At 36.7% G+C, this 13330-nt stretch overlaps 1 protein-coding gene across 2 annotated transcripts in view; it reads right to left on the bottom strand.

Annotated features, from left to right (window-relative positions):
• The window catches only part of LOC124366358 (integrin alpha-PS2), a 312546-nt gene that overhangs the window by 164366 nt on the left and 134850 nt on the right, over positions 1-13330 (bottom strand). For both annotated transcript variants that reach the window (XM_046822855.1, XM_046822853.1), the window contains exon 4: positions 2785-2882. In XM_046822855.1, the coding sequence (XP_046678811.1) occupies positions 2785-2882 (98 nt within the window). The remainder of the gene's footprint in view (positions 1-2784; positions 2883-13330) is intronic.

Below are 13330 nucleotides of genomic sequence, written 5' to 3' on the forward strand. Positions count from 1 at the left end.
TTCAGGTAAAGAACTAACCTAATACATAATTACAAACTAGGTTAAAATAAACAAATCTTACTAAAGCGTTGTGGCACGCCTAAGTCAGGAATCACAACCTACATGTTGTTTGTCAACTTCACTAACTCTAAAGACATGCACTTAATACAAAACTTTTGACGATGGAAGGATTGTGAAGGAAACAGGATTTTTCCGGACGTTTGCCATCGTTCAGTGAAACGCTTTAAGTGAAACGCTTCAGTGAAATGATCAGATTGCAGATCTCGAAACGTAGAGTTACTGATATATTGTTTCACTGAACGATGGCAAAGGTCCGGAAAAAATCCTGTTTCCTTCACAATCCTTCCATCGTCAAAAATAACCTTCAAACAAAGAATTGATTCTAAATGTTCAAATGTTCCTGTGGATCTTCTCTGTTATACGTATACCAATCGATATTTTCTTGTTTTACGGATTAATCTGTGAATTCAACGCCAGTACCTTTTACGCTTCCCGGATATTTTAATCTAACTGTAAAAGGAACTAAAAGTTGAATGGAAAGACAGTAATACCTCCGGCCATCAACGCATGTCATCACCGAACATAAAATAATCCTCAGGATAGTACTGACCGGTAAAATATAAAATTCCGAAAGGCTGTTTACTAATATTTATTTCCATTTAATGTGCCATAAAATAAAATTGTATTTTATGTCTTTGTAGTAGAAATCAAACATTCATTCAATCAATTGAAACGTTCATTTTTGGAACCTCCAAAAATTATTGGCTGAATGGGTTAAAGTTACACACTGATATTTACATAAACTACATGACTCGCCCTACCAAAAATGGTTGATTGAATGGGTAAAGTTACAAACTTATATTTACTCAAACTACAAGACTGGCCCTACCAATAATGTTTGGATGAATGGGTCGAAGTGACACACAGATATTTACACAAAACTACAAGACTGGCACTACCAATAATGTTTGGATGAATGGGTCGAAGTGACACACAGATATTTACACAAAACTACAAGACTGGCCCTACCAATAATGTTTGGATGAATGGGTCGAAGTGACACACAGATATTTACACAAAACTACAAGACTGGCCCTACCAATAATGTTTGGATGAATGGGTCGAAGTGACACACAGATATTTACACAAAACTACAAGACTGGCACTACCAATAATGGTTGGCTGAACGGTTCAAAGTGACACACTTTTCCAGGGATAAGAGTTGGCCAAGCGAAAGGCCTTGGATGACTCAGAGTGTGTGTGAGTTCGAGAGTGCCAAAACTATTTCAGCGACCGCGGCGACCGATCTTAGTGATACACGTCATTCACGCATGCTACTCTGTTGATGCGACGATTCGAGCCGCCTTCTGTTTGACATCAGACACTAGTGTTTCCCCAAATTCGCGAAATCAATTCGTTCCATCAGGGTTAGTTGGAACACTACGATCATAACCAAACAAAGTTTGGCGTAAGAGATACAAAGTTGACTTTTCATCACTATGTCATGATTAATCCTAACCTGTGCGAAATAGATCTCATCATCGTAACGATTTATTCCAAACTAAAGAAAAAACACTATATTTTTCAGAACCAATCTTTTGTAGACTCTTCACTAAATTCATCTTTAATGTCAATTTCAGTAAGAACAATACGAATAATTCATGGGCAGATGATTCAATGGAAAATATGCTATTAGAACAGCGTTAATAACAACCACCATTGTCGAGAGTGGCTGCTGCTTGTATGTATGGTTGACCGCTGAGCGATCCTGTCCTTGCAAGCAGCCCGCTTGCCCGGCCATTGGTGGTGGTTCGGAAGTCACCTTTAAGCCATTGGTCCCCAGGTTAAGTGTTAGAAAGGGCTTCTTAGTCCTAACTTCGCCCGGTAAAATAAGACATCTTTACTTTACTTCACTTGTTTAATTAATGTTATTACAATTTTACTGTTATAATAATATTATAATGCAGTCTTATAGTTTGGATGTGAATGAATGATACATTACTTTTATATGCCAGAAACAGGAATCTGCAAACATCTCATGGTTCAAAACTTTAAGTGCGCAACTAAAATACTTACATAGTAAATAAAACATGACTTTATATCTAATCATAAACAGAATAATTCTATAAAAATGCCATTATAAAATTGTTTGAAACACGTTCTCTGTGTACCATTTTTTTCCGATAAATATAATCAGTATAAAAATTTACAATATTATACTGCTTATACATATATGTATATGTGTATATATGTATGTATATAAATGTATGTGTAAATATGTACACATATGTGTATATAGAAAAAAAGCTCTTAAACCGGAAGTATATGACAAGGGCTAGAATTAAATGCCGTTTTACTATAAAGTAGGTTTCCGAGATCTGTGTTTTGTATTTTCTTGATCCGAGTAACAAAGCAAACTCAGATATGACGTTAGAAATATAATTAATTTGAACCAGAAATGCACCTAAACGTGCAATACTGGTCACCATTAAATAATTCTTCATATAAAGTTTGTTATCGACTATGGAAGGTTTCAAAGGATAATAGGGTGTCAGATATTTCCCATTATTATAAGTTACAAACCGTATAACACAACGTTTCGAAGATCGAAATCTATTATCTTCCTCAGGTAAGAATAACTTAAGTAATATCTGATGTATGCCTACTTACGTTTGTAAAATTTGATAGGACTCCATCGTATTACATAGGTGAGAAGCCGCGGGTAACAGCTAGTCTACACAATATATTATGTTTGAATATAATCTGTGACATCCTGCTACTCACCACTATGACTCCGTCCTCGCCCGAGCTGCGGACTGTGGCGCCAAACCACTGGTAGGACTTAGAGTCCAGCTGCGAGTATTCTGAGTTGTTGTTGTGTCCTGGAAAATAAAACATATTTAGGAGCAGTTGAAGGATGTGGTAGTAAACGTGAAGGATGGATAGAGACAGTTCAAAACATTACCTTAAGAAACATTCGTACAAATAAAATAACCCCAATTTAAATAGTGGCCATATCTCAATTATTTTTCTATTTAGGACGTGTAAACACAATTTTAATAGTAGACATATATCAATATAGATTCTATGTAGGACGTGTAACACAATTTTAATAGCCATATCTCAATATTGTTTCTATGAAGTACGTGTAACACAATTTTAGTAGTGGACATATGCCAATATTGCGTCTACAAAAGGACGTATAACACAATTTTAATAGAGGACATACTACATCAATCTTGCTTCTATGAAGGACGTGTAACACAATTTAAATACCCATTTCTCAATATTTTTTCTATTAAAGACGAGTAACACAATTTTAGTAGTGGGCATATATTCATATTGCGTCTACAAAGGATGTGTAACACAATTTTAATAGAGGACATATATCAATCTTGTCTACCTGTAACACAATTGATAGCCATATCTCAATCATGTTTCTATTGAGGACGTGTAACACAATTTTAATAGTAGACATATATCAATATAGTTTCTATGTAGGACGTGTAACACAATGTCAGTAGTGGACATATATCAATACTGTGTCTACAAAGGATGTGTAACACAATTTTAATAGCCATATCACAATCATGTTTCTATTGAGGACGTGTAACACAATTTTAATAGTAGACATATATCAATATAGTTTCTATGTAGGACGTGTAACACAATGTTAGTAGTGGACATATATCAATATAGTTTCTATGTAGGACGTGTAACACAATGTTAGTAGTGGACATATTATCAATATTGTGTCTACGAAGGACGTGTAACACAATGTTAGTAGTGGACATATATCAATATAGTTTCTATGTAGGACGTGTAACACAATGTTAGTAGTGGACATATCATCAATATAGTGTCTACGAAGGACGTGTAACACAATGTTAGTAGTGGACATATATCAATATTGTGTCTACGAAAGACGTGTAATACAATGTTAATAGTAGACATACACCAATAATGTTTCTATGTAGGATGTGTAACACAATTTTAGTAGTGGACATATTATCAATATTGTGTTTACGAAGGACGTGTAACACAATTTTAGTAGTGGACATATATCAATATTGTGTTTACAAAGGACGTGTAACACAATTTTAATAGTGAAGGGCTGGTAGCCGTTTTGAGCGATATCGCCCGATTATTCTTAATATATCCAAAATAACCCTAATTTAGCTCTTAAATAACGTTAGGGTAATACATTACAGTGGGTTATTTTTATTTTAGTTTTATAGTACAGTTATTATTTTCATTCAAATTCTTTTATTATGGTCAATGTGATACTTGTTATAATACCGTTATGCACATCACCAAGAAATAGACGCACAAACGTCTGTGGTCCATATGGGACTAATTACGTGTAAAAAATTTATTACGTGTTTTTGTAAATTCTAGAAATACGTTTGATTTTATTTATACAGAGATACTCGTCCCATTAAGAAATAATATGCTCAGTCCATTTTGAGTTTTGGTCAATTATAATTCTCAAATATTGGGAGCGTTTTTCAATTTGGTAAAATTGTTCATTCATTTTTATTAGCCTTTGTGTGTCTTTTATGCCTTCATGTACACTTAATTATCGCTGGAAACAAAACAGACATTGACCTAGTTCCGAGTGACATTATGAATTGCCCAGGAACTAACACGTCTTCCAATCGTATCGTTTTACAATCCTCACGGGCGAGGGGGTCAATGAATGCTATTTGAAGATTTCGCAGCCGGCAGGGCAGCCTCGAGTTCGCTAGACAGTTGACAGTTCGTGCCACACGCGCGCACGCACACACACGCTCACACGCACACTCAATAATTGCCACATGTCATGAGGACATCGTGTCCACTCCCCGCGTTTAATTAACCGGCCGGCCAGATCGGCTGTTCCGCGGAAAAGTGGCAACGCCGCACTGCGCTTATTGAGACGTCGCTGCCCATTAACGCCGGCCCGGCGCTTGTTTAACGCGGCCAACCTCTGGGCATTCATTAACTGGCGATCGCGTTCATCCTAGGGCAGGGTTTGCGATAACGGACTGTTGCGCAGTTACCGTTTACACAACCATTGCTAAGAATCTCTTTTAAAATAATAAATGAGTATAAAAAGTATAAGAAGGACACTAGCAAAATACTAATACATATACTATACTACTCAAACATTTGCTAAATTTAATTATCTCATGGTATTATCATATAGCCCATGAGAAATAAAGTTGTTTGACACAAAACGGCTTAAAAATAGTGTAAAAAATAGAACGAATAAAAAATGAAATAAAATGGTTTTAGGCATATGAGTAGACTATGTATTAGTTAGGAAATATCTAGCTGTTGCAAAAAATCTAAAAATTGTCTATCAAATCTGAAACGTGAATGTGTTTTGAAATTTTCCACTTAACTTAAAAACAGTATAAACGAAGATTTGACAGATGTTCATAGAATAAATAGTGACAACAGCTGTTTTAAGCAGATCTAAAAGGCTGAAAAGTGTTCATACACTATAATGACTTAAATTTTGAAACTAGGTACTTTATAATATTAGAAACTTTTAATTGAAAACATGTAAAAAGAATCTAATTGAACCCCATGACAAGAATTCTCACAATCATTTTTTGACACCAACTAAACATTCCTTAAGTAACATTTCCTTAAGGCCTATTCATATGCCTAACACCATTAGTCTAGTTTTATGCGTTCTACATTTGTATATTATTTAAATATTTTTAAGGTGTTTTTACAAACAGAAAAAAAATACTGTAGGATCCGCTGTATTACAGATAGAGAGGTCTAATTTGTGTCAAAACATTTTGTTTTTCATGAGCTATTTTATACTTTAAGTAGTACAGTATATGAATTATTATGCTGTTGTCCTTTTACCTTTGACGGACACTGAATTATTTAGTAAATTTTAAATACCTTGGATCAACTCTAACTGCAAACAACAGCGTGACTGAAGAAATTAACACAAGGATAGCTGCGGGAGGCCGATGTTACTTTGCATTTAAGAAACTTTTCAGCTCCAACATTCTTATTCTTCATAAAGAGGCCAAACTGAGAATTTATAAAACTGTAATCAGGCCTGTTGTAGTTTATGGTTGCGAAGCGTGGACACTCACCAAACAGGACATAAATAGATTGAGAATATTTGAAAGAAAGATTTTAAGAAGAATTTACGGTCCTGAATTAAGACAAGGAACATGGAGGAGGCGAAAAAATCAGGACCTGCTTGATTTTTTGAGCGGTGAGGATATTGTACGCTTCATTAAGGCCCAAAGAATTAGGTGGCTCGGACATCTGACGAGAATGAACGACAACAGAGTCGTGAAGAAGGTTGCTGAGTGGACTCCTGCTAATACAAGGCCCAAGGGAAGACCTCGGATGAGATGGAGAGACGATGTGGTTGCTGACCTAAGAAAGATTGGAGCAAGAAATTGGAGAGAGGTCGTCGAGGACAGACCCCAATGGAGACTACTGATTCACCAGGCCAAGACCCATGGAGGGTTGTAGCGCCGAGGGAGTAAGTAAGTAAGTAAGGTTGTGTTAGCATTAATAATTTGGTCAATTGCGATAACTTCAGAAAGATTACAACGAGCTCGAAACTACTGTTTGTGTTTCAACTAGAACGTACAGTTTGATTAATACAACACAACTAATTTCCACAAAACGTAACTTTTAAAATGAAATCAATTTAGAGTTGTCCAATGTAGAAATTTAATTATAAATCACATATTGAATTATTTCCCACTAAATTAACTAATATTATGTATTTTAAGAGGACCATTATTTATTTGAGAATAATGTTTTATTAAAAGCTTTGTAATGGAGCTTTGTTCTTTCTAATTTTGTTATATGCTGTAGCAATAAGGAAATCATCAGGCAAGTACGAAAAAAGAAATACGTAAATTCGAATTATTTACGCAAAATTTAGATATTAATCATGTAACGCTATTTTAAAAATTGCGTTTTGAAAGATTGTCTCCACTGTAAAGAAAAACTAAATTTAATTAAAGACTAACAACGAATAATATTTCAAATATCAAACGATCATAATTTAGCCAGTGACAAACCTATTTCATACGAAACCAGTCGGTATGGAAAATGTACTATACATTGGAATCTATACAATCACATGTTATGCAGTAAAGCCTGAAACTAAAACACTTTTTTGTTAATAACACTTTCGAGTTCAAATTTAATAGGCTTGCACAGATATATAAAATAGCATTATTATACAATATAACTTAACATTCATTTTTAAAGTGAGTACCTTATACAAGTATTAATAAACTCAATTGAATTATGATCTCAAATAAGTATTTTAAAAAAATATTTTTTATGAAAAAGGGGAAGCCGATCCCCTTTTAAGCCTTATTTTGCCCGTCCTCATGGGCCACTGCGAATTCGTATCCATCAGAATAAGGGGAGAGTCGATACAGTAAAAGATCGATTGTAGTGATACAAAAAGTGCAACGGTCACAGACAGGATTCGAACCTGCGCTACCTCTGACTTCAGGCTCAAAGTTCAACGTCTGAGACCGCTCGCCAATCGGCACTCTCAAATTTGATTTTATTTGTCTGTAGGCTAATAACGGTACTGTAAAGTTTGCAATTTTTATATTCCATTATTTATATCTTTAAAATATTGTCTACACTGACTTGGATGTACTTGGACGAAGGTTAGTGGCTGTCTTGTCTAATAAAATCCGGACTACAGAAATAACGTGGGAATCTCTGATTATAACCAGCAGGAATCTTAACATTAATATTTTTTTACAAAGAGGAATAAACAGGAATTAGTTCAACGTGGTTCTGGTCACTCGTAAACGCGTTTATACGATGCATTAGTTGTCTAATTAATTACTAACACGAGGCTTGAACACGGCCGTGTCGGCAACTCATTCTTCTGCAACGGCTTCTACATTTCTTCGCCTAGATCCAGATCAGGAGTTAATGAATGCCCAGAGGTTGGCGGCGTCAAACAAGCGCCGGCCCGGCGTTAATGGGCAGCGACGTCTCAATAAGCGCAGTGCGGCGTTGCCACTTTTCCGCGGAACAAGCGATCTGGTCCGGCGGTTAATTAAATGCGGGGAGTGGACACGATGTCGCCATGACGCGTGGCAATTATTGCGCGTGTGTGCGCGTGTGGCACGACCTGTCAACTCGCTACGCTCACTTTTACACGGCACGATTTTATTTTGTCCCTGGAGTCCACCATCCTCTGAAAATATTCCGTCGACTTTTTAAGAACACGCCTTTAATGTGTAGATTACGATCTAATTATAGAGATTAAGAACATGTTCATACTAATATATGTGCTCGAAATATTCTCTTTGGCTGGTCAATCCTACATGGTGACTTGGAACATTTTTTATTTGAATTTAAAACGTGTTATTCAATAAGATTAAACGCAGTGTCTATACCTATATAGCCAATGGCGCAGTGTAGTGGGTACAACGGTTATCGCAAGATAACTAGATCAAGCAGCGCCGAGCGTGGATGCTGCTTGGATGGTTGACCGCTGAGCGATCCTGTCCTTGCAAGCAGTCCGGCCAGTTATAAGAATGAACCTTAATGTAAGTATCATAGGTTCCTGTTTATCACTTCTCAAGGCAGGTCACTTTTTTAGCTTTGTATTTAGCAAGTTCCCATGAAATATTTACGAGATCCTTTGACGTTATCAAACAGAATAAGGGGAAGATGTAGAACATAAAGTTAGGGCCTCTCATGAAAAGTGAAAAGGAACATATAGGATTTGAACGTAGGTTGTTTTGAAACCCACTCCCCAAGGTCGAATTCGGATTATCGTACAATGATCGGACTAAGACACTTTAGCATTTGACGATCGTAAAAGCAAAACATACAGTGTCTGTTGTAAGTTAAGGTTATATTCAATAATAATGTATTATTTATAACAGTCTTCTTTCTAGTATAAACCTCAACGCCGCGGTATTAAATATCGATACTTGTATTTTTACAATTACCCTTAGTGTGATCTCGAAACAAGGAATCACCAGTTTCATGCAGGATTAAAGTTTTCATGAAACAATTCCATGAACAATTTAATGAGCAATAAAAGAAGCTTCTACTTTGAAAAGTGTGGTTGCATAACTTGATCTGTCCTATTACAATTGTCCAAATGTGCCTATAATCATAGTAGGACAGAATGAATATAATAATATCAGATAAAATTGGAAAGAAAAGTGGACCAATCGCACCACCCAAATTCAGATAAAACTGGAAACTAAAGTGTACCAATGGCACCAACAAAATTCAGATAAAACTGGAATTAAAAGTAGAAATCAGAAATCAGAAATTCTTTTATTGTCAGACAGTAGAACACTGCAAAATAGCGTCAACAATATTATGTAATAGTTAATTACATTAAGTTATTTTCAGAATAGCCCAATAAAATTAAATATAAAAACGTCAGATTAATTTAAACAGCAACTAAAGTTTGCTAAAATAAATCAAACTAAAGCTTACATAGGTGGCTAGTCTAAACATAAAGCTTAATATAAGCTAGTCTGACCAGAGCACTCGACAAAGTCCCTGACACTGTAGTAAGCCCGCTGTACCAAATGCCGCTAGACCTCCCTCTCAAAAGAAGGACTTGTTTTGTTTTCATAGACTGTGAGTGCATTATATAGTTTAATGCCGCTGGTTAATAAATGTCTTTCAAAAAAAACTTGTTCTATGGGCATGAATGGTAATCATATTGGAGTGACGTAGATTGTGACGATGTAGGGGATTTTGAGATTTGAAAAGGTGGAGGTTTTTGTGAACAAATGTCACGCAGTACTCTAGGGAAAGTTATAGCATGACCGGTGGGATGCGCGTGAGGAGTGGAGGAGTTGAGCGCGTGGGGGCACAATCTAAAGTAGGGGAGTGAATACGGTGCTACTAAACCCTACTGAGAGTTTTCGGCTCCCGGCTCATAGTGGGGGCGGGAGCCGAATATTGTAGTGTTTGCCAACATTTCTAGACCCTTATGTTCTTACCACGGTGGTCTTTTATGATGAGAAATTTTAATATAGGAGACCTTGAGAATATTTGAACATTTCTAGACTCTTTTGAAGTTACGGCGACGGACTTTTATGATGGGGAATTCAATACAGGAAATCTTGGAAATATTGGGACCGTATGTACGTGATCTTAACAATGACTATGTTCTACCGAAATTGTGTTCATAGCTCACCCTTCTTAATGAGTTCGCAGTAGAGATACCTGGTGGTAAGAAAGGGTTCTCATAAATTAGGAAAGGGTAGGAATTTATATTATTTCTTGATCTCCAACGACGACAACAGTTCAGAATTGTAATTGTTACGCTTTGTTAGCTATTTAAAAATTCAATTTATCATTATACTAACCGTGTAAGCTTCAGGATTTACGATAGTAGATACAATTATACACACTACAAAATTTTCAACTGACATAGCCTAGCTGCTAAATTAATTTAAAACTGTTAAAACTAATTTGTCAATATACACAGTAGAATAAGAAAAACCTCAGTTTTATCTACCAACTTGTATCAAGTTAATTTAATGATATATACTTAAAATAACAATAACGCCAGCGATCCACACGCAATAGTTAACATAACAAAACCCCGTTGTCGATGAAAATTATTTATTGTTCTTCGAACTACACCCAAAATCAAAATTGTCCAGATTACTTTTAGTATGTTTGCGTTTTCTTACTTTGTTGGGCGTACTAAAAGAATTGCCAATTGGACTTATTTTTTTTCCTCCAAAATTCGTCTCAGCGTACTTTCAGAAATTCCAGTTGCCTCTACGACACGCTGTTTGAACTTTCTTCAAATTTATAAGTGTGTTGGTTTCTGCTTCCCGTTTCATAAAATGGGAAGCACTTCTCTTGCTTGGCCGTGTATAACCTTTCTACCTCCAATTTTACTTTTTACATTATGATTCCATCTCAAACTCTTCACTTAAAACGTAATGAGCACAACGCAATTAATTCACAAATTGTATTACAACTCGTGAATTGGCACAATCGAATGTTTTTTGGGCGGCACGTATAGAAGGACTGGAGACCGAAGTTCACACGGCTAAATACGGCAACAGACTGAGCCACTCCACCCCCCACCACTTTAGTTCCGTCTTTGCCTACGGCGCATCTCGAAGTCACCGGTCATGCTATAAATTCTCTACTATACAAGATATAAATCGATGGGAATGTTAGAAACCTTTGCCTCCCTAAAAAGCGACCTACAAGAAGTTCTACACGGTTTCCCAAAAACCGCTCTCTCAACGCCCTTTTCTGGAGTTTAAAAACGAATTTTGTACGTACACACTTTTCACATCCCCAAATGACTACAGCAAATGTGAGAAAGGGGTAGATAAGCCCATAGTAAGCAGCCAAGGTCACTCTGGTATCAGCAAACTTTGACAGGTTTCTAATAACAAAAAATCCCCGAGCTTTAGTTTTCCTACAAACGAGCTCAATATGAATCGTGGAAGCTTAATTTATTGTCAATCTGAAACGCCTAGAAACTTTAGCGACTTACCATGATGAAATCTCTTCATCCCCCAAGTGGAATGGAATTTGCTCCAAATTCTGAGAACTTCTGATAGAAAAATGGATCATTTGAGTTTTCTCGTTATTTACTACGAGCTGGTTATGCTGAAACCACTGGGATATTTTGTGTGCTTCTTCAGAAGCCAGAGTCATGAGGTCCAAGTGGTTTGGGGCTTTCACTGTGAGGGATGTATCGTCTGCAAAAAGACAAATTTTGGCATTGGGACCAGAAATGCAATTTGGGAGGTCATTTCACAAACAAGAGGAAACAGGATTGGTCCCAGTACTGAACCCTGCGGGACTCCTCTTATTACCTCACATGGTTTTGACGAGGCTGTTCTTTGACAGCTATAGCTGTCCAAAAAAGGAAGCTGAACTGATTGCGTCCTTCCCACGCAGGTAAGATGAAATCCAACAGTACGATACACCTCTAATGCCAAGTAAGTGAATTTTTTTTTGCAAAATTTTATGATTAAACCATATCAAAGGCCTTGGTCAAGTCGAAAAACAATCCCATAGCTGAATTGCCCGAGTCCAGAGCCTGTGTCAAAAATTAAATAACAGAGTCAACTGCGTCAGTGGTTGATTTTCCTTTAATGAAACCAAACTGACTTGCAGAGAGAACTCCGTTTCTCGCCAGAAAAGACAACAATCTGTCCAGAAATATTCTTTCAAATATCTTAGAAAAGGTTGTAACCAGCGAAATAGGTCTGAAGTTACTACAAACGTTCCTAGCTCCTCTCTTGTAGAGAGGGTGGACTATAGCGTGTTTTTGTGAATTAGGGAAATTCACCCACTGAAAAAGATAAATTAATTAATAAGCAAGTGGGGAAGAAATTAAATCATGGATCTGCCTGAAAAGCTTAGACGATAGTCCATCATTTCCACAAGATGGCTTAGGTTTTAAAGCAAGTATCACACGCGATACTTCTTGCTCTGTGGTGGGGGACAAGAAACAAACGACTTGGTTACAGATTGTGGTGTAGTAGTTTGTGTTGACTCGCTTAGGCCATGAGAAAATATTTTCCACTGGTGTCATGGTATTGACCAATAGTCGAGAAGAAGTTGTTAAACATATTGGCAACCCTGACAGGATCCCTAACTTCATTGTCATCAGAATCAAGCAAAGTGGGGAAAACAGTATTAATTTTTTCTGGAAGGCTTGCTGTCATTAATGAGAGTCCAAATGGTTTTTGTCTTATTTGCTGATTCAGAGATCCTACTCAGGAGTTGATCCGACTTAGACTTCCGTATTGCACTTTTATAGGAACGCCTTAATTTTCTGTATGCCAATCTGGAGGGATGTGAGGATTCTAGGTCCTTCGTAAAGGAATAGCAAAACTGTAGACTAATCGCACAACTCAAATTCAGATAAAACTGGAAAGTAAAGTGGACCAATGGCACCAACAAAATTCAGATAAAAATGGAAAGAAAAGTGACCACTCGCACCACCCAAATTCAGATAAAACTGGAAAGAAAAGTGGACCAATCGCACCACCCGAATTCAGATAAAACTGGAAAGAAAAGTGACCACTCGCACCACCCAAATAAAGATAAAACTGGAAAGAAAAGTGGACCAATCGCACCACCCAAATTCAGATAAAACTGGAAAGAAAAGTGGGCTAATCGCACCACCCGAATTCAGATAAAACTGGAAAGAAAAGTGGACCAATCGCACCACCCAAATCCAGATACAACTAGAAAGAAAAGTGGACCAATCGCACCACCCAAATTCAGATAAAACTGGAAACAAAGTGGACCAATCGCGCCACCCGAATTTAGATAAAACTGGAATTAAAAGTAGACT

Source organism: Homalodisca vitripennis, chromosome 7 (assembly GCF_021130785.1).
Source record: "Homalodisca vitripennis isolate AUS2020 chromosome 7, UT_GWSS_2.1, whole genome shotgun sequence".
Lineage (NCBI taxonomy): Eukaryota > Metazoa > Arthropoda > Insecta > Hemiptera > Cicadellidae > Homalodisca > Homalodisca vitripennis.